Consider the following 18802-nt stretch of genomic DNA (forward strand, 5'->3'; position numbering starts at 1 on the left):
GTTGTGTTCATAAGCAGAAGAATCTCATTGTTCCACCGCCAAGAAAATACAGAGCATCCCTGGGCATTGTGGGATGCCCGGTGAGCGCGGCACGCAAGAACAGAGCAGAGATGGGCAGCTTTTAGGCTTTATTGTTTGAGCCACGCGGTCTGAAATCACACCGTGCATTCCCAGCAGTCAGCTCACATGAAACAAGCACACACGCTTTCTTGTATCGCTATTGGTTTAAAATAAGAAACGAAACCATGACACAAAGGCTGCTGCGTCTTCAGAGAACTTTGTAACATATATGTTGTGTTTTATTCTTTGTAGATGATGGCTAAAGTCAATCTCAGGTTCCAGCATTCCTTTGGTTGTTATTTACTGGGTTTTTATGACACGTTTCCTATAGGCACACGTTCTGAACGATTTCAGACCGATGGTGAGAACAGAGTGCTGGAGAGACATCGGGTCTTACAAAGAGCCTTTATTGTATGCCAGCCCATGAGAATGTCTCATGAGATTTGAGAAATGGGACCATTTAATTCTTTACAAAAGTTTCCAGAGATGACTTTTCGACGTACACACCCGTGTACCAACATGGAAACAATCAGTGTGGTTTTTTTTACACAGATGTTTGTGTTACGTTCGCATCCCTTCGCTTCCAGAATAGGCAACGCTCACAGAACGCATCGCTCATCTGCTGCTTGTACCTTGCTAAAATACGTAACAAAAGCTGAAACAAAGGGCTTAAAAGGACTCTGGGTGCCTCCAAATGTTTTATTTCGGAACAATTCCATACAGCTGAAGCTGTTTCTCTCCGGTTATCCAGGAATATGGATTTCTCCCCCACAACGAATAGGCTCAGTCTCACCATTTAATGGGAGAAAATGTGGCATAGAAACCATCAAACGTGCCAAGTACTGAAGAAAGTTAATTCCAAGAACAACCAAAGACCCAGTTCTGGTGTATGTTTTTTCCACAGACGAAACCAAAGTGAGATAAAGGAACAAGAACTACGCAGAGAGAATTGCCTGTAAATAAAATGCTTTGCTGACGTGTATGTAAGGCATCGAGAGGTCTTTAAGTTATCAGCCACCATGCAAAAATAGGATATTCTTTCCCAGTATACATTCATCTTGTAGCAATGTATTTACATATAGATCACCAGTTTGTGCTTCTAACGCGTGGAAAATAACAAATCCTTTAGCTTGTTTTGTCCTGGGAGATTGGATAATTCGGATTGTTCTGTTCTATGCAAAGATTCGTAACCGTGGCAGAAATGACACTGGACTTTGCTGATGCTGATGTATCCGTGGTAACAGTGATGACAGGTTGCAGGACAGGACTTCATCCGTAGCCAACAGCTCTCACCTGGGCTGTGTGAGCCGTGTCAGCCTGCAGATGTGCCTTTTCTGCACATCTCCTGCCAGCCTGGCATTGAGGCTGTCTCACGGTTCCTGTTCACACTTCACTGTGTCTTTTCTGTGCGATATATTGAGCAAAGGACATACAAAATATATAACTAAGCGACTTGCTCTTCCTGGAAGAAGTGTTTTATTCTGACTTTCATATAAGATCACCAGAGGCAGGCGTTCCAGCGATCTGACAGGCATAGCACCAGGCCCAGGAAAAACCTCCCGTTTTGTTTCCATAAAAGAACACAATAACTCAGGCTGCAGCACACATAGCCTTTGGGAAAGGGGCTGTAAAACTACCTGGTCAGACGTGGTTCCTCAAGGCAAGCATGTTTTTGCACAGATCCCACCTGCAGCAGCAACAGAGCTGTGCCAATTTCAGCAGGCTTCTATTGTCACATTTACTTGGTTGCAGAGTTAATGCCCCAGTGACACTGAATAGTTACATACAGTCATCTTTAAGCCATCAAGAACAGCACTGTTTACAGAGAAGCATAGCATGCATTGCCACCTATGCAATAGCATTGAGTCCCAACTCTTTCAGTAAGAAAGTATTAGAAATGAGTGTTGACATTGGTTATCATGAGAAAAGAATAAACTGATTCGTGGACAACCCCGGGGGTTTTCCCTGCTATTCACAAGAAGGGCAGCGATTGGAGAGAGCTCAAAGCAGAACAAACACTGCTGCAAGTTGGGGAGAAGCGTTTCTGCCTGGCTCATGCCTTCCTCATGTACTCATGGCAACTTTTAACGTCTCATAATATTTGGTATGTTTATGGACAGTCATCCGCAGGGCAATATCTGATTGCATGAGAAAGGCACGGAGAGGCAGCTTTTAGTTTATCCAAATATTCGCACTTCAGGATTGAATTTTCCCGAGATTTCCCCCAAATTTTGCATCATCCTATTATGGTCCTCTTTTTTTGTGTGTGTGTGTGTTCATATCATTGGCTGTGGCGCATCCGATATTTTCCATCAGATACCAAAAGATGATGCATTATTCAGTAACAAAGCAGCATCACGTACTTCGAAACAACAGCCTCCCACGCCAGAAGTAAACACACGCTGGGAGCCAGAGTTCAGTGGTCAGATACATCTGGTAAACCACAGCCACCTTAGGAGAAAAGTAAATTCAGTCCGTGCACTAGAAACAGGTCAGGAGAAAATCGCTTTTCTGTACTCACTTAGATGACAGATATTAGTTGTTATTCAAAAGGAGCAGAGGAAATGGTACCGGGTCCTTCATTGTGCTGGAGCATCCCTATGTGATGACTGCTTCTGGGCTCCACAGATGGGATGAGCTGCACTCCTCCAGGATGAGACTCCTGCATGACCTGCCCTAAAGAGCCAGACTGCCTCTGGTTCTGCACGCCCCACGCTCAGACTCCCCAGTGGCTCTCTTGCTGTGTACAGTGATGAGAAACGAAGGTCCAACGCCATCAGATCACAGCAGTGATTTTTCTTACTTGCTTTCGACAGATATGAATCATTAGGTCAGAATCTGATGAAGAATGAGGCACAGATGGGATTCAGACCAACCCTCCCATGTTTGATAGATCAAATCGCCTCGTTCTGTGCGTGAGTGATTATGCTAACAATTTCCTTTCTCTTTGTTCTGAAATTACTGCCATAAATCAGCCTACGTGTAAAACTAACCCATTAATTCAATTTATTTAATTTTTAAAGAGTGCAATGGGATTTCAGAGGGGAAATGAGAGAGACTTTGGATTAATAATTTATCTTTTAGTTTCAAGAGTCTACAGTGGCTTCCAGTCTAAGAGAGAACCATAGAATGCACTGGGTTGAAAAGGACCACAGTGCTCATCCAGTTCCAACCCCCTGCTGTGTGCAGGTCACCAACCAGCAGCCCAGGCTGCCCAGAGCCACATCCAGCCTGGCCTTGAATGCCTGCAGGGATGGGGCATCCACAGCCTCCTTGGGCAACCTGTTCCAGTGCCTCACCACCCTCTGTGTTAAAAACGTGCCTTTGCTGCCCTAGCAAGAGAGGTCTAGCAGGCAGAACCCCATGCTGCTGGTGCAGCACACAGCAGCTGGTAATGCACACAGATGAATGGAGGATCCCATTCAGCAGTCCCAGCGCTCACACTCCCTGATCTCATGGCTTCTCACTGCTTTGCACTGTGCTGTTATTGGCAGTTTGCTCTCCAGCCTCCATTCCTGGCCCTTTCCAATGGCTGCTCTTGGATCCCGTATTTCCTCCCCAGACTTGCTGCTTATTGCAGAGGGGTCGATGCAGGCGATAACTGGATCCAAGCATCTGCACATGGAGGTGCTTTCCTAGCAGTCACATCCACAGCATTTTGGGGCCAGAATTATCCTCATGGCCACTTGGAGCATCTCCTCCTCTTCTCCAGCATGGCTGCATCCCAGGCCAGCTGTTCTCCAGACAGACCCACGTTGCCCAGCTCTGCTCACACCACGTGCTCCAAAAGGGAACCAGCCCAACCAGGCTGCAAAGTAATAAACCAAGGACCAGACACAGGTGGCTGTCATGCAGGCCTTGCCTTGCTGTGCTGCAGCATCCCTGGGGCTCTGGGCTGCCTGAAATGGCTGTGCAGGAGGTGCTGGGCTCAGCTGGAGGGGACTGGGGACTCCTGCCCTGCAGCATTGCCAACACGTTGATGGGATCCCAAGCAGTGGTTGTCCATTAGGTGCCATACGCTGAGAGGCCTATGGAGCACAGGTTCCAGGAGATTTGTTCTTGTTTCAATTCTGGCTGTTAGGTTGTTAGTGATTAAGTCAAATTGATGGAATTTACATCCTGGAAAATATAAAAACTATCACTTAATATATAAACCGACATCCAGCTTAGAGTTACAGATCAGGGAACATAGGCTTTCACCATCAATCGCCCATAGCTTGAGGTAGACCACATTACTGATTTCTCCACAATTTCAGTCTCTGACATGTGGGTTATTTACAATCAAATATCAACAGACATATCTGAAACTTTCCCTAGTTTACTCTTGAAATGCTTATAGTTATTAATAAGTTTCCGTAATTTACTCGGTCATGGATTGAAATTGCTGTATATTTTGTGGCAATTTAGCATAATTCTTGATGGTGCCCTACTGTGTCCACAGAGTAAAACCGATATCACACCTGATGAAAAACAGAAGGAAAAGGGAAATGGTGGTTAGTGGTGAAATCCTAAAACAATAAAAGGCTCAGACGTAAGATTCAGATGCTCATCCGCTTCAGCTGTGTCATTCTGGCTCTGTACTTTTGAGCATTATCCTAATATTGCTACAAAGTCCGTTACTCGGAAGGTTCTTCCCGTGCTTTCAGATGGAGATGCTGGAATATAGCTCTTCTATCTGTTTTTTGAAGTAATCTCTCAGTTCTGGTCTCTTAGCCTTTAACGTCGGCGTCAACAAACCGTTCTGTACTGAGAACATATCGGAGTGAATGTAAATGGCTTTGACCTGGAATGAAGAAAGGGACACATCTGTAGCAGAGGTTGCAGTCGCTATGCATGACTTCTAGGTGTGCACATGGAGCTCTATTTCTGCACGAAACCAAAGCGTGGGGAAGGAACAAACCAGACATGAGCACAGATAAACGTGCACTACAGACCGTTGCTTTTCATTTCTAAACTCGATTCTTTTTAAAATAGGTTCATTTTCATGCATAATGGGGAAATGCAGAATAGCAACCCTGTGCTTAACGCTGCTTCTGCTTCACTCAGATATGGGGAGTTATTCACTGGAACTACCACTCAGAAACAGGCTGCATGAGAGGAAATATGAGAGTAAGAGCCCCTTGCTAGCCATATGTAATGGTTGGGAAGTTCATTATTTTTAGAGAAATAAGTGTTTTATATTATAAAAAGTGTTTTAAATGTGCTGTTAGAGCTCTGTACTTCATTACTGATTTCAGATCTCTCCTCCTAAGGTATTTATTTACACAAGCGACAGAAAAGGGCCAGTGCATGGGCTGGAAATAAAACAGCAGCTTGCCCTGTGTTGGTTATAAGAGTGGCAGTTTGAGCCCCAGTTCCTTGCAGTGGGAAGGAGCCAGTTCTCAAAGCATCCATCCTGAGCCCTGATATCAGACTGCAGACATCACCCACACACATGCAGCATCATACTGAATGCTAACAAATCTCCATTCAGTGTATGCAGACCAATGCCAGTGTGGCCACAATTAATTGTTTCATTTACCTGCTCAAAGGAATGAAGCCCGCTCTCCTTCCCTAACCGTACCATGTCTTCCATTATTGCTTTCTGCAGTTCCTGGGTTAGAACACACACATCCACCATGAAATACCAGAGAAACAACCTTACACGTAATTAACATCACCGTTCATCACGAACCCACACATTTCTGAGATAAGTTCAAGCTCCTTGTGGACGGTACATAATTAGCAATTATTCTAATGAAGAAAGGCAGAAATGCTAGCAGTACAGAGTTATGCTAATGCTTTAGGAGTGGACAGGCACAATACTGGGTGCTGCTGGTTCGACCATCACTCTGACCTCAGTGAGCAGATGGTCCTTGCCCGGAGAACGGACATCACCCCACATCAGCACAACGACTGCAGGGCAGACAGGTGCAACAACCAACCTTATTTCTACAGAGCTCTTCATACGTTCCATCAAACCCTCTCTTCTTTGCCCAGCCTGGCATCACTTCGGCATCCGGCACCACGATTCCCACCAGGAAGGCCTGCAGGGAAAGCAGAAGGGTCAGGCAAAGGCTTAATGCTCTGCACTGAATGCATTGTCAGGCTGAATTTGATGGGATTTTATCACTTCTTGCCCAATTGGGTCAGGAATTCACCAACGTGTTGCAGTGTATTCTGGTGGCCCTGCTGTACCTGCAGGCTGTCTCCATGGACGTAGATCTGGGCCACGGGGTCACTGCGGATGTAGATGTTCTCTATCTTCTCTGGTGCAATGTATTCTCCCTGAGCAAGTTTAAATATATGCTTTTTCCGATCGATGATTTTGAGCGTCCCATTCTGTTAGGAGAAAGAAGTGAGAGTTCCCAGAGAGGTTATTTAACCACAGCAGCTCAGCAAGTCCACTCTAAACACAACAGCTTACATCGCCTGAAAGTGCCTCACTGGACACCTGAGTTTCTTCTGCCAAAACTCAGCTTAATCTTTCCTAAGGATAGAGCTGCTTGGAAGGTCACATGCAGAACGTGTACATGGGACAGCACAACTGACACAGGCACCACTCATCTGGATACGTACAGGTAGCCACTTCCCAATGTCTCCGGTGTGCAGCCAGCCCTCCTGGTCCAGAGCTTCGCTTGTCCTCTCCTCATCTTTCAGATAACCCTTAAAAACGTTTGGTCCTTTCACGCATATCTGCAAAGCAGGTTGGGTTGCTATTCAGTTACATCATTATTCTGCTGAGGTTACCAGCAAGCCAAATAGTGATTCACTGATGTATGCCAAAGGTTGATTTTGTGACTGTGACCCATGAAAATAAAATGTATTGAGCTATAATTTTTTTTTTTTTTTTAATTTTTGAAATTTTTCAAACAAAGGATGTATGAAGGAAGAAATGCAAAACCCATTGGCTTAATGTTGACTTTCATTCGGCTTGCAGTTTAAAAGCAAAAAAAAAAAGTGATTTCAATAAGTTTAATTTCTACGCAATACAGAAATGACAGCAATGGAGAAATCACAGTAATTCAGCTCCATAGCCAAACCAATTAACTCAGCCTTAGCTTTTGAAGTAATCAGGCGTGGCATTGGCTGGCAGTGCTGCCACAGCCCCTTGTTAACAAATGCTTCACTGCTCTGTTAGTAAACTAATGCTTTCTTTCTCTAATGGCCGTATTAAATAAACTTGTGCACCTCAAAAATGCTTCTACAACAACTTAGTACAACGTCCACTAATAAGAGTTTTATATTAAAATGTGAGTTCCTACCTCTCCTTCTCCTTTAGAAGCAAAATAATTCAGCTCCTCCACGTCCTTCAGTCTGATTAAGTTGCAGGGCAAAGGGGCTCCCACATGACCTGGCAATTAAAGTTGGCAGCTCGTTTGTCCGCTCTCTTACAAACAATAATTGCCATTTTATTATTAGTCGCGTAGCTGTAGATACGCTTGGCGTTCCTCTAGGAATTCTGTGTGCTGAAATAATGTGGAAAAGGAAGAAAACCCATTACCTGAGGTCCAGTCCCCCGGGGTGGTGAAGGTGCAGCCCGCCGTGCACTCCGTCTGCCCGTACCCCTCGTACACCTGCCAAAGGAATGGGCACCCTGAGTCAGCACACAGCACCTCACTGCTGCAGGAGGAGTCCCAGGAACAGCCCTGTGAGCTGATCCTGCTGTGAGCTGCAGGACGGGACGTGGGGACTTTCCCTGGCCCTGCAGAATTACCTTTCCTATGAGTCACACTGGTATGAAGAGCTGCAAACAGTGAGCAGACAAGTTCAACAGTTTGTTTTTGAGTCTAGCAGGATGTTGCTTGGCAGGAAGAAGTGGTCAGTGGGAAAAAAGTGGTATTTTTGGGGGACATTTTGAAAATCTGCAAGTTTTTTTGTTTTTTTGGTTTTTTTTACATTTAATTTTAAGCTCTCAAATGAAGCCTTGTAATTGTCTTGGACTTCTTGGTCGGAGAGAAGAAACTCTCTAGTAAGGGTGGGGATCTGAAATGCCATGCCTACAGGTTACCCTTCTCACACATCTATATATAGAATGAAAGTTGTGTAATAAATGACACATGGTTAATGGCTCCAAGTTGCTCCAGGGCAGTTTCAAGTTGGCTATTAGGAACAATTTAGTCTCCAAAGAGCAGCCAGGCATTGGCACAGCTGCCCAGGGAGTGGGGAAGTCACCATCCCTGGAGGTGTTCCAGAACCATGGGGATGTGGCACTGAAGGTTAGTGGGCACAGTGGGGTGGGCTGGCACTGGACCTGAGGATCTGAGAGGTCTTTTCCAACCTTAATGATTCTACAATCCCATCGTTGGGCTTGATGACCTTTTAGATCTTTTCTAACCTTAATGAATCTTATGGTTTTAAGAGCTGAGACACATGGGATGTCTCAGCAGCTCCTGGTGCCCGAGGTCACCCCTCGTCCCCACCATGGGGATGCTGGTTGCCCACAAGCCCTGCTGCTGCCATGGATGCCCCATACGCAATCCCAGCCCCCTGCTCTTGGCTCACCTGGCAACCCAGGGCCGCCCGCAGGAAGCCCAGGACAGTTGGAGAGGCTGGGGCAGCACCCGTCACGATCATGCGGACGCACCCACCGAGGCTCGCCTGCAGGACACAAAAGGAAACAGCATGGGTCAGTACAGACAGCACCAATTGTGTGTATTTCTTACGCAGAGCTTGCACTGAACAGCCTCACTTCTGTTCCCTCTGGAACAGTCAGCTGTACTACAGAAATGTGAACTGACCCTGAGCCTTGCCTTAGGAACAAAACCCAGCTAAATCTTGAAAGCAATGACTGTGCCCCTCCTGGGCAGAACTGATGCCCAAGGCACAGCTCTACTCCATCGCATCCATTCCACATCCTCTTGCAGCATTTCTGACTTGGGGTAACCCTGGGGAAGAATCATTCTCTTCCCCACTGCTTTTTTCTGTGCTTGCTGGCACCTTTTTGTTAACAGGCTCTCAGGCAACCTAAAGCAATGCCAACCTTTTTTGAGGACAGATGACCTCACACATACTTTAGGGGGCACTGCAGCATTCCTGTGCTGCTTCCTGCCCACCTTCCTTCATTTCATTTTTCTTTCCATGAAAGCAAAAAGGAACAAGCATAGAGCTGCCCCTGCCCAGCCCTGCGCACAGCTCAGCCCCATGGAAGGCACTGCAGTTCCTCTGCTTATAAATGAAGCAGCGTGTCTCCAGATAAGTTATCCAATTAAAAAATGAAGTAATCAGAGCCTCCTACAGCAGCACGGTGCCTGGAAAGCCTGGTGTAAAGCCACTTTAATCTGCTTTATTACCCAGGGGATGTGTGGCACATGACAGAGCACTGATTTCTTTCCCTCTTGTTAAATCAAGATTCACATTTGCATTTTGCTCTACTGGCTTTTGCTCACTCTTGCTTTCCTTCATAAAACATCAGCTTTGAGTTTGCCTGAGTGAAACCCAACCCTGAGAGCAGTCGTTATCTGTGGAGGATCTGCAGAGCATTGAAGCCACGTCTCTTCTATCCCTTATTCCTCTTCTCCCCTAATGACTCCCACCCGGAACCCCACACCCTCTGTGCTGCTGAGCCCATTGGGCCAGATTTGTGTGCTGAGCATAGAAACAGAAATACAAATAGAAAAGCAGCAAAAGCGGATGGAATAACAAACTGTGCTCCATTTCCTTTTCCTATTCAGTTTTTCAGTCTCCCATTCATTGGTGAGCAGCAATTGGCTGCAGTATGGTGGTCAGACAGGCAGACTGTGCCGACTTCAGGGAGAAATGACAGTTCTCTGACCTTAGAGTCACTTTTTAAACCCCATACCTGTATTTTGTTAAAGAAGAGCCTGTCCCACAGGCTGTCATTTCTGATGATCCCATTTCGAACCTCAGCCTTTTTCCGCCTGGCGGCGAACTCCAGCACCCAGCGCTTCAGGGAGGTGTCTGCCTGGCTGAAGATCTGCAGCAGGGAGAGCAGAGTGGGTCGAGTGAGCCTGGGGAGGGTCTGGGGCTCACAACTCCATCTATCAAGCACCCAGTGCACAGCCTGATGCCAAATCACAGCCCTCAGTGCCACCAACAGCACTGCGCACCTACAGCTGTGCGGCTCAGCTGGGGCACAGGGATGGCAGCAACGCAGCTGAGTAAGGCTGTGCTGTGCCTTAGTGCAGAAGGGGTGCAAGGCAGAAGGGAGAAAAGGAGAAGGAATTTTTTAGATAAGCTCTGAGGAGGGGGGGGAGAGGGCAGAAGCTTTGTTATAGCAAAAAGTAAAGCAGCAGAGCAGCCAGCAGCCACCTTGTTGGAGCTGGAATTGCACCACTGTGCCATCACTGCAGGCTCATTGAGGACTGCAAATGGTGACCTCTGGGGTACCTTCCAATAGGACAGTTCTACTCTAAAGTCTAGAATTCTATTCTAAAAGCAAAGCGATGAGGCTCACCTTGTCGTACATCCTGTTCAGCAGGCGCGGCACAACAGGGAAGATGGTGGGGCGCAGCGCCTTCATGTCATCGGACAGCAGGCGGATGTCGCCTTGGAAGAAGCCAATTCGCCCTCCGTGGCAATACACTACAGACTGAGGGAGAGGAAAATGACCAAGTCAGACCTCTTTGCTTTTAACCCCTGGGGCAGAGCATCCCTCCTACTCACAGAAATGCCCCTCCCGAAATTTCGCTCTCCAGTATGGCAACAATGGTGCTTTGAGAAGATCCATCAGCATAAAGGTTAATTTGGCACAGAGCGGAAGTGCATGGATGGTTGTTGGCATTTTCAGAACTGGGAACTCAGCATCCACCAAATTTGCCACTTTCTGGAAGAACGAGGAGCTGCTGCCTGGGGAAAAGCCTGAGGCTGGGCTCTGCAAGCTGCAAAACGTGCTGATGGTTTTTAGGTGTTAATACTTTAGTTTTGTTTAAGCAGAACAATACAGACTATGTTAGCAATACAGTGCCTGATCCTGTATTCCAGAAACTCCTCTTCAAAAACACTTTGATTGCCTGGAAAGTACAGCTCCAGAAGTTTCAGAAATAAGTTTGTATTATGTTTTTTTGTTTGTTTTTTTTTTTTGAAGGATGTTTTTGGAAAACAAATGGGCTGCTTTATAGAATCATAGAATTGCTCAGGTTGGAAAAGACCTTAAAAATCATTGAGTCCAACCACAACCTAACCATACTACCCTAACTCTAACAGCCCTCCGCTGATGCTTTGCATCAGGTGAGGGAAGAGCTGATGTGCAGCAGAGCTGCGATGTGCCAGCAGCAGGGCAGCCAGCAGCCACCTTGCTGGAGCTGGAATTGCACCACTGTGCCATCACTGCAGGCTCATTGAGGACTGCAAATGGTGACCTCTGTGGATACCTTCCAATGGGACAGTTCTACTCTAAAGTCTAGAATTCTATTCTAAAGCACTTCTAGCTCTAAAGAACGTACCTATACAATTTTAACTGCAAATCCCAGGAATTACTGATGTGGGCTAAAATTGGGGAAGCTGATGCAGTGTTTGTTGCCCAGAATAGTTTTGGGGATGATTTTTAGCTCATTAGAAAATCCTTTGCATGAAGGAGCGTTTTCAGCAGGAGTTTAACCTGAGCATCCCTCATACCATGTGCTTTGGAGCTGCCCCTATCAGCGCAGCAGCAATGAGATTATCCAAAAGTTTCTATATTCCTGCCCAGGCAGATGATTTTGTAATAATTATGTCCTCATTAGCAGCAAAGTGCTTTGCCTGAGCAGCACTGGCACACTGACCCACGTGCCTTCTGGGATACAGCTGACAAGCAAGGATACGCTGGGTTGTAATTCTCCAAATCTTTCATGGGCTTTCAGTTCCAATTTGCAAGTGCTTTAACAGGGCTGAGTGCATTATTTCTGGCACACTGCTAAGAAGGGGAGGCCTGGATGTCCGTCCAATTCCATTGGCATCAGCACTGCTGGGAAGGTGCTGGGCTGCAGCTGAGCCCAGACCCACTCCTCATGCACTGAATCATTTCTTAGCTCCCACGTTTCCAGGCTGGGAGAGCTCATTATCACAAATCATCACCTGGTTTCCCAGAAGGGATGTATGAGCCCTCTCTGCATGCTGCTGTGAGCTGCTATCTGCAAGGGATGCACATATTGCTACCTGCAGGGGATGCAGCCCATGCCCAGAGCATGATGCCCAGTGCTGTGCTGCCTCACCTCCCTGCTGAGTTCTGCATATTTCCGCATCAGAAGGATTTGAGCTGATGAAAATAACGGTGCAGAACTGCCTTTGCTCCCATTATTGCTATCCCCAGAGCATGACCCGGTGCCCTTTGAGGAGTGCAGGTGTTTTAGTGCTACGCGGTGGCGGTGGGTATTTAGTATTTTATTCGTTTTATTTCTTTCGGTGTGGAAAAAAAGAAAAGGCTATTTCCACTGCCGCTAGGACCTTACCTGTACCATTCGCTCAAACATGTGTGCTAAGGGCAAATAGGAAATGTGAACATCCTCACAAGTAGGAGACCACTGACTCTGGAAGAAAGCAGAAGGGGCCCCACGAGGCCACGTCAGTTGGGGCAGGAGCTTACCTGGATCACTCTCTCAAACATGTGAGCCAAAGGCAGGAAGGAGATGAGCACATCGTCCTGTCTCGGAAAGATCACTTTCTGCAGGTGGAGGGCATGGGAGACAGAAAGGAAAGAAACACTGACAGGAAGACAACAAGAGAGTCATAAAACAGTAAAAAGAAAAACGGCACCAAGAGGAACAAAAGGGGAAAGATCATCGAGAGAGGAAGGGAGCAGCGCACGAGGTGAAGCGTTAGGACCACAGCAGTGATGGAGCTGCGTTAGTGGGAGGAGAACAGAGCACGGAGATGGACACAGAGCGCAGTGTCGGCACAATCACAGCTCATGGTTATTGTTTTCCCTTCGGTTAATCTTCGATTTGGGTCGGGGGACGTTGGATCACTTAGCTTACAGAAATTAATGATTGCTGTTAGTGTTTCCTCGTCGTTTTCTTGATTAAAATGGGATTTTAAGTTCATTAGCACTGCCCCACAGACAGGCGTGCTGAGGAAAGAAAGGCAACAAATGATACAAAAAAATGAAAGTGACCGATGTCATTGCTTTGCACCAGGAGCCTTACTTGATTCATGCCTTTCTGCCTGCATGGTCAGGGGTACAGCTCACCATAACACCATGGATTAGGAAAACAGCTTGATGACCCACCACTTTGCACCAAGGCCAGAAACCGATGCAAAGTGAGTGCAGCAGTGGTGGCTCCTGGGATTGGCAGTTACACCCCCAGTGCATCTCCATGGCTGTACCAGAACCGCTGCTCCATGGTGGAGGAGATGTGCTCCTTGGGCACACCTCGCACTGAGGTTCATCTGTGTGTGCACAGGGAGGCCAAACATGGGTCTTTCCAGCATCCCACTTTGGATTGTGTCCACCTGAACTAAGCCAGTCGAGCCTGTAGCTCTATTTATACATTAGTTCTCATGGGCTCTGGTGATGTGAAGCCATCAGCACCACCAGCCGTGCTGCTTTGTTGTGCTGCTTTAAATGCCCACACAAGAAATGATTTGTTTTTAAATGGAACCAAGGTGCTGGCATTTAATGGCATCACAGCCACTGCAGCTCCACAGATTAAATGAAAACAACGCCTTGGCATTTGAGAATAACCTTATAATAAAAATCTAAGTTCACTTTAAAAAAATAATAATAATCTGCTTGGGAAAATGACTGAACTAAGCCAAAGTGGCACACAAGTGTGCAAGCAGTGATCTGTGTGCCCCTCACTCCAGATGCTCACATGTTGCTGACAGATGCCAAGTGCTTGGCACTTTGCTTGGATCTGTGCTGTACTCACAGCTCGCCCTGAGTGCCCCAGCACCAGGACAGGGCACACTCAGCAGCCTCACACCTCAACCCGACACCTTTGGGATTAACACAAGCATCTGCTGTCAGCAAGCACTGAGCCCACAGCCCTGGGATGCACCACGTTCCCTTGAGGTGTTCCCTTCCAAAATAAACTCTGCTGCCCTTTGGAAGCTGGAGGCTTGGAGGCATCAGCAGCCACTTGTGCATCCCTGTACCCCTGAGGCAGCCCCAGCCCTGCAGCACGAGCCTGGCAGCCATCTGCAGGTGGACAGAACTGCAGGGTTGGGGAACTGAGACCACAGTACTGCCCACACCAACGTCAGGGCAAACAAGTGCTGCAATAAATGGGGCATCCCACCTGCATGCTATGGCTTCACAGAACCATCTGTTTGCTACTAACAGAGGTTCTTGTATTCAATAAGTACAAGCTGCATGCAATTCTTAATATGTTGTGCTAGAGCAAGTCTGCTTCCTGTATTGTTTCTAAACAAAAGTTGCATGAAAATATAATATACACGCACTTGGCCAGTGCTGCAGTGCAAAACCAAGATATACGGTAACATAAATGAAATTAACCATTCTGATCTTAAAAAATTATATGCTTCCATAAGTATATACATAGACATTATACGTGTAGAAAGTCCCTAAAGACAGGGACACTGCACAGGCATCCCCAGCAGCAGACACTGCTCCTCACCCCACACCAGTCCATGGGGACAGCACTGCTCCATGGCAGCACCCTGTGCCTCACAGACCCAGACTGGGAATTGGCCTTCAGGTAAGAGAAACACGGCTCACATCTCCAGCCCCCACAGATGCCCAACCCCACACACAGTGAGTTTCCCAACCGCGGTATTCACCTCCGTCACTTTCAAAAAGCCTGAAAAGTCAGCCACCACGTTCCCATGCGTCAGCATAGCACCTTTGGGGTTTCCTGCAAGGAAGAACAGAGGGAGAGCTTCAAAGATGAGACAGTGGTTAATTTCCACTTCATTTCAGGCTGGAACAGGTTGCCCAAGGAGGCTGTGGATGCCCCATCCCTGCAGGCATTCAAGGCCAGGCTGGATGTGGCTCTGGGCAGCCTGGTCTGATGACCCTGCACACAGCAGGGGGTTGGAACCAGATGATCACTGTGGTCCTTTTCAACCCAGGCCATTCTATGGTTCTATAACTCCAAAAGCTTAAAACTAAGTGAACAAACAGGAAATTGTCCAAATAATATTGTTAAACAATATTTAAAACATTTAATTCTCACACTATGCAGTAGCGTCCACCAAAGGCGGTTATTGCAATACTCATAATGTAATAAAACGATCCTGTAAACTCAGCACCACATGCATCTTTCCATCAGTGACCCTGAGCAGTGGTTTCCACCAGGATCAGAGCAACTGCAATTGTGGATGGCCATCAAACAGAGCCACCAGAGTGTGTGCCAACAGCTCGGTCTGCACAGAGCACAGGGCTCCATGCAATGCCCTGCCACCTCCTGCCCCAGCACAGCCACTACGCATCACCCCCAAAGGGTCCATCGCAGAAGAGAGCTGCTGGGAAGGATGCAGGCACCTCTGCGGTGCTGAGCCCTGTGCCCTCACCCAGCTCTCCTATAGGCAAATAAAGGCCCAAACCAAAATAATAATTATTGCACACATTTATTGCACTAGAACAGGACATTTTGAACACAGCTTATTTTTACCACAAAATTTGCGCTCATTATTCCAAGTGCCTTTGAGTTATTTGGTCCCAAATCCTTACAGATGGCCACGGGGGGCTATTGGGATCTCACACATCTCCCTCCTTGGTGCTGGCCTGATGCTGGCTCTGAGGCTCGTGTTTTCACAGCCGGGTGCACACCTGGGTCCTGCCCTCAGGAAAACTCCACGAACCAACGCCAGCTGCAAATACACGCCAGCAGTCCAGGCACTGCTCCACTTGCTGTAGCTGTGTGCCCAAGCAGGTTTGCTCAGCTTTGGCGACTGCACCAACAGCTGTGCTCCCGCAGCATTGCGCAAGCATCTCCATATCCACGGGTGCTCTGGGGGCTCTCTGGGAGATTCCTCAGATGCTCCGAGACCTCAGATTTCATCAGGAGAAATCCAGTGCAGAGGTGAAGCTGTTTGGGCTGGGGGTTCCTGTCTGCATTTGTGCTTAGTTCCTCCTGTTGAGTGTTCCCTGCTGGGAGTCCTTTCCCAGAATTACCACTTTTAGAAGAACATGTTGTTAGTGGCAAAGCTAATTCCTCTTAAAACCCCGTGCCACATATGCAACTCTGCTCTGCTTTGAATTTCCTCCTACAGTGGCACTTCATCCATCCCATGGTGGAAACGCAGCACAGCAATCCTGTTTTGATAACAGTGGGTGTGGGAGCTTCTCCTTATCTCAGCGCCAAGCTGATGTGGCAATCCACAACAAAGCAGCCTTGCTACATGGCTCTTCCCACCAGCACCTCCAGCAGCGTCACAGCTGTGTGACCCATGAACGGGAGTGGAGGCATTGCTGGGCTGAGGAGAGCAGCTCCACGAAGGGATTCTGATCCAACCAGGAGTCCTCATGGGGACAGCAGGCTGCGGTGTGGGAGCAGCCAGCATGCACAACTGTAACGTGATGTTTCATCTGTGTGCTTTGCTCCATCTGTGAGTGCTGCTGATTTTTCAGCAAGGCAATGAACGCTGGTCTCGAGCTTGGAGATCTCAGCCTCTCCGTTGTCCCCATGGAGGCACACAGACAGCTGGTCCTGGCGGAAAAAACAAGCGTTCAAATCCACTTCTGGTTGTTACGTCTTTATTTTTTTTATAAACAGCTAAAAATCACTTCCAGCTCTACAATTTTGCACGTTACAAACTTGAGAGCAATGATTGCTTTCATGTCACAGAAATATATCTGAAAACCTTCAGAACTGGAAAAGCCCACAGAGCATGTTTCTCAGGAGAAAGCTCTCAATCTGGTCATTAGAAATACCCAAATGTGGGCTACCCAAAGCCAGCACTTCTGCCTTCAGAACAGTAAGTCTCTGCATTGGGTGGGAGAAAGCTAATCGGTCTGTGACCATGTTTGCAGATAAATATACAGACTCATTTTCTAACAGAAATAAAGCCTAACTTTGAAATGAAAACCCCAGTATGAGAGATGCCACTGCCTGGCACAGCCCTCCCCAGGCTCAGCCCCTCCAGTTCCAACACTGCGCCTTCCAACACCGCACTGTGCTGAGTGCTCCAAAACTCACACATCTGCAAACTCCTTTTAGAGTTAGAAATGATGCACGAAGGCACAGCCAAACAGAGCCTTTTGATACAGCCTGAGCAGCAAAGGGTTGTCAGCACTGAAATCTGCTTACCTGACTGCAGTGTGTGTCATCCTCTAGTGCTGGACGATGCTCCTGGTGCGAGCCGGTCACTCTCCCATCATGCAGCATCAGACAGTTCCTGCCCACCTGAGGAGCTGGGGGTGGTCTGAGGTGCTCTGAGGCAGCACCAGGTGGTGGGATGAGCTCTCCAGGGCTGCCTGGTGCTTCTATGCACATTGCCCAAGCACTCCCATGGCTGCGCTCTGCCCATCGCTTTGTCTGCCTGGGGGACTTTTCGGCAGAGGTTAGGGAGGTTGAGCGTTTGAGGGAAGGAAGGTCCTGCAGGCTGCAAGCAAACCAGGCTCTACGAGAGGAGTAAATGCCTGCTTGGGGTACCCTCTGCAGGACAGAGGCACTGGGCATGTCGCTGTGCTTAGGAGGCAGAGCACAGCACTGCAGACAGGCATTTGTGCCTTTAACGCCTGCAGGAGGTAGGTAGCAACCAGCCAAGTGCTCCATGTCTGCACTGCGGGACAGGAGCCAGGAACACGGGCAGCTCTGCAGAAAACTGCACAGTTGGACTGCCAAAGAGTGAGCCAGGAAAGCCCAGCTCTACAGAAACCTACATACGTAAATACTACAAATACATACAAACACCATTGTCACGACAGTGTAACAGCAAATTTGCACATATCGAGATGTTATCAGTAACAATAAACTGTTCTAATAATTCACAAATGAGATGCCCATTCCTTTACCTGTAGTGCCACTGGTGAAACAGACAATCGAGAGATCTTCTGGCCGGGGGGGCTGGAAACAGGGGGAAAATATGAAAAATCATATCAGCAAACGTGGAAGAGTCAGTGGTAGAATGTTGTCATCGTATAAACATAAAGATCAAACCAATTATATTCCAACTCTGCCATAAAAAGCTTTCATTGCCGTTGGCAATTCTCCTTTCATCACATTTCTTCAATTATCACGGAGTCCTTCCCTGCTCCATCTGCATTAAGGTGGTGCTGTGCTGTAACAAGGCTTTGATGGAAGATTTGTGTCTCACAATGCAGGCCAATACTCCCTACAGCAAAATAACCCACGCTCTCATAAAGCTGAACTACTGCACTGATGGAAGCAAAAGCATTCCTTCGGGTCTGGGAAATTAATCACACAGGTGGCAGGAACAGAGTGTTTGCTTTTCAGATGATATTGCAACACCTTGAAAATTTCCAAATACATTTGTTTGGTTTTATTCCGCTGGTGATCATCCAGCCATGGATGATCTATGCCATCCAGTTCTCCCCACTGCACTCAGTCATTGTACAGGTGCTGTCTGTAGCTCTGGGAGAATTTGGGACAGTTCACTGATTTCCAGAGGAGTGCTGAAAGACATTGTTAGCCACAACAGGGCCAATGTCCCCAGGCAGCTGCTGGTCCCATTTCCAGCAATATCTCCATGTTCTCAGCACCATCATGTGCTTCCTTTTGGATCCCTGATGGATAAATTAACACCCTGGAAATTATAAAACACTTTTGAAAGCTCTGCAAAGGCATGAGAACCCTTGGTGAAAGCATCAGTGCAATTTCAAGAATGGGAATAGTGCCATGTATTGTTTCTGAATTAAAGAAACCCTACCGCAAAAGCAGTGATGGTGCCTGGGTAGGGC

At 47.4% G+C, this 18802-nt stretch overlaps 1 protein-coding gene across 2 annotated transcripts in view; it reads right to left on the reverse strand.

Annotated features, from left to right (window-relative positions):
* Positions 1 to 106: 106 nt before the first annotated feature.
* The window catches only part of ACSL6 (acyl-CoA synthetase long chain family member 6), a 29056-nt gene continuing 10360 nt past the window's right edge, over positions 107 to 18802 (reverse strand). Inside the window, exons 9-21 of one of the 2 annotated variants that reach the window (XM_031598450.2) lie at positions 17897 to 17948; positions 14719 to 14792; positions 12429 to 12506; positions 10457 to 10591; positions 9842 to 9976; positions 8545 to 8640; positions 7544 to 7616; positions 7305 to 7393; positions 6619 to 6735; positions 6238 to 6381; positions 5985 to 6086; positions 5582 to 5653; positions 107 to 4843 (exon numbers count right to left, since the gene is read on the reverse strand). In XM_031598450.2, coding sequence (XP_031454310.2) covers positions 4703 to 4843; positions 5582 to 5653; positions 5985 to 6086; positions 6238 to 6381; positions 6619 to 6735; positions 7305 to 7393; positions 7544 to 7616; positions 8545 to 8640; positions 9842 to 9976; positions 10457 to 10591; positions 12429 to 12506; positions 14719 to 14792; positions 17897 to 17948 — 1308 coding nt within the window. In that variant the 3' untranslated portion in view covers positions 107 to 4702. Of the gene's footprint in view, positions 4844 to 5581; positions 5654 to 5984; positions 6087 to 6237; positions 6382 to 6618; positions 6736 to 7304; positions 7394 to 7543; positions 7617 to 8544; positions 8641 to 9841; positions 9977 to 10456; positions 10592 to 12428; positions 12507 to 12562; positions 12641 to 14718; positions 14793 to 17896; positions 17949 to 18802 lie in introns of both variants that reach the window. The other variant, XM_031598451.2, reaches the window with a different exon arrangement.

Source organism: Phasianus colchicus, chromosome 15 (genome assembly GCF_987193195.1).
Source record: "Phasianus colchicus chromosome 15, bPhaCol1.hap1.1, whole genome shotgun sequence".
NCBI lineage: Eukaryota > Metazoa > Chordata > Aves > Galliformes > Phasianidae > Phasianus > Phasianus colchicus.